The 2,842-nt window shown below is 36.6% G+C and overlaps 1 protein-coding gene across 2 annotated transcripts in view; it reads right to left on the bottom strand.

Moving 5' to 3' along the window:
* LOC106868382 (tRNA pseudouridine(38/39) synthase) overlaps nucleotides 1-1,599 on the bottom strand; it is a 58,207-nt gene extending 56,608 nt beyond the window's left edge. The window contains exon 1 of one of the 2 annotated variants that reach the window (XM_052976869.1): nucleotides 1,425-1,599. In XM_052976869.1, coding sequence (XP_052832829.1) covers nucleotides 1,425-1,508 — 84 coding nt within the window. In that variant the 5' untranslated portion in view covers nucleotides 1,509-1,599. The remainder of the gene's footprint in view (nucleotides 1-1,424) is intronic. The other variant, XM_014913607.2, reaches the window with a different exon arrangement.
* Between the last annotated feature and the right edge of the window lie 1,243 nt (nucleotides 1,600-2,842).

Genomic DNA, 2,842 nt, shown 5'->3' with positions numbered 1-2,842 from the left:
ATATATACATATACATATATATATATATATATATATATATGTATGTGTGTGTGTATGTGTGAGCGTGCGCGTATATATATATATTTATATAGTATAAATAATACATAAATATATGCATATATCCATACATATATGTACATACCTACATCTATATGCATACATATATGCATATATATATATATATATATATCCAAATTAAATGTGTATATATACATATGTAATATATATGCAATGTATATGTTGTATATGTATATATGTATGCATACATGTGTGTGTGTGTGTGTGTGTACGAACACACACATGTGTCTGTATATAACGTACATATGTGTTCATGTTTGTATGCATAAATATTACATTCCGTGTAAATATGTGCATGTACAACTGTATAAATACATTGCATATATTTATATCACACTTTCACAGTCACACACTTTCTACATGTAGCTCAACTATCGAAGTTTGTTGAAAGTCTACAGAAATATTTTTTTTTTTAGATAAAATAAAAAAATCGAAACTCTGCAATGAAGGAATGAAAAGAAGAGAGGAAATGTAACTGAAAATAATAACGGGAAATATTTGTGAAAATTGAAATAAAAGTTAAGACGCAGTGGGGGAGGGGATTCTCTGTTATCTAGTATGCTTTTCTCTCCTCTTCATCCCTTTTAGTTGTCAGGGTTACTTTCACTTGAAAATACGAAATATGAACAAACACAAATATACAGTTTGTATAATAAATAATATGAAAAAGTAGGAAAAAAACTATCGCTAAATGAATGTTTATACACCCGGATGGAGATGAAATATGCAACACAGTCTAAAAATCTTCATTTCAGTTAATTATTGGGGAAAAAAATAAATAAAATAATAATAATAATTAAATGTAATTGTTTGATTTTCGTCTCCCCAATTAGTAATGTGAAGATTATATCCATTAGGTCTTGTTGTTATCTTTTCGGGGTGTGTACACTCGTTGACAGGAAAATGGCTATATATTTAGTTATTATTATTATTAATTTCTTTTAAATTCCCTGTTAAATTAAGATATAAATATACATGTAAATAGGGTGGCAATCGATGGGTTCTCGGGTGATCATCGAGGTGGGGGGAGTGAATATGTATGATGTAGTGCGTGGGTAAAAGAAGTATTGAGAGAGGGAAAGTAGTGTGTGTGCGTGTGTGAGGTGTAGAGAATGGCCGATGCCACCCTGGCTACTCCAACCTTAATTTCTACTACTACCACTACTATATAACCACCCTAACTACTCCGGCACTGATCCCTCCTTGTACCACCACTAAACCCCGCGGAGCCACCCTTCACGTACAGAGATTAACAAGAGTAAGAGTGATAGCGGTAGATGTAACTTATAGCGGGTGGATCTAAATAGGTGGATGACGCAAGATGAGGGTAGAACATCGCTACTTACTTCTTTAGACCACTCTTCAACTGGAACGGGTGTCTTGTGCAGTGTCCCCATGCCAGTCGATTCCATTTCGGGTGAAGCTGCCATTGCAATGAGAAGCTGGAGAAGGACGGCTACCTCATTACCTTGGAGAGCGAACAGTGAGTGGGAGTTGCGGGTAGAGGTAGAGAAACACAGAGCGGTGCAGCTCACGTGTGGGGTAAGAGTGTAAGTGAGTGAAGCGAAAGGCAGATAGTTTAAAGCGGGGTGTCGTGGTGTGAGGAGAGGCGCGGGGAAGATATGGTAGTTTTGATTAGAGAGGGGTGGAGAAGAAGGCAAAAAGGGTGAGTAAGAGATGAAGAAAGATTAAGAATGAAATGTAGAGATGAAAAGTGTGTGATAGAGAAAAAGAAAGAGAGATTGTGATCAAGCGAGGGAGAGTGATAGAAGGAGGGAGGGAGAGAGACGACAGGAAAACTGGAGTATCGAAAGACAGAAAGTATTAGGTCAGTTGTGAGGGAATAAAGAAGAGAAAATGTGTGAAGGTGGAGAGGAAGACAGGGTGTATGATTAGAGAGAAAGAGAGAAAGAAACAGAAAAAGAGAGAAGTAGGATGAAATAGGAGTTTAATGGAGTAGTTTAGATGAAGAAAGGAGAAATTGGATGGTTTTGAATGAAGAATGATATTAAACAAGGACAGAGGAATAAGAAAGAGACAGGGGACAGAGAGAAAGACAAGATGGTTTAGAAAGAGGAGAGTAATTAGAGAGACAAAATAGAAGAGTGAGCGAGAAAGATAGAAAGATAAAAAGAGAGAGAAACTGGGAGAAAAAAAGGACGGGTATTTAGGGAGAAGGACGAAAGATAAAGGTTAGGAGAGACTGGAAGAAAAATAAAAAGGACTAAGAGAGAAAGTGAAGGAGAGTAAGAGAGACTGGGAGAGAGAGAGGGAGAGAGAGAGAGAGAGAGAGAGAGAGAGAGAGAGAGAGAGACTGAGGAGAAATCAAGGAAATAGAGAGAAAGACTGAGAGAGAAACAGGGATACAGAAAGAAAGTATGAAAACACTGAGAAAGACTAAGAAAGTGAGAAAAAGATTAAGAAACATGGAGAAAAGCTAAGAGAGACGAAGAGCAAGAGAAAGAGAGAGACTGAAAGAAAAACAAGAAAATAAGAGAAAGATTAATAAAGACTCGGAGAGATCGAGAGAGATTGGGAAAGACCGAGGGAGAAAGCAGGGAAATAGAGAGAACGATTAAGAAGAGAGTTAGGAAAGAGAGAGAGACAAGGAGAAAGAAAAATAGTATAATATATTTTATTAAGTTAGAAAATAACGATAAACATACTGAGAACAAGGATGGGACAGAAAAGAAAAAGAAAAACCTGGGTAAATTTGAGATATAACAGGAAGGAACTGAGACACGGGTGCGTAAATGTTAGGTAA

This window comes from Octopus bimaculoides, chromosome 26, assembly GCF_001194135.2.
Source record: "Octopus bimaculoides isolate UCB-OBI-ISO-001 chromosome 26, ASM119413v2, whole genome shotgun sequence".
Lineage (NCBI taxonomy): Eukaryota > Metazoa > Mollusca > Cephalopoda > Octopoda > Octopodidae > Octopus > Octopus bimaculoides.
The sequence above is the reverse complement of the archived record's forward strand: the minus strand, read 5'-3'. Positions and strand labels throughout refer to the sequence as shown.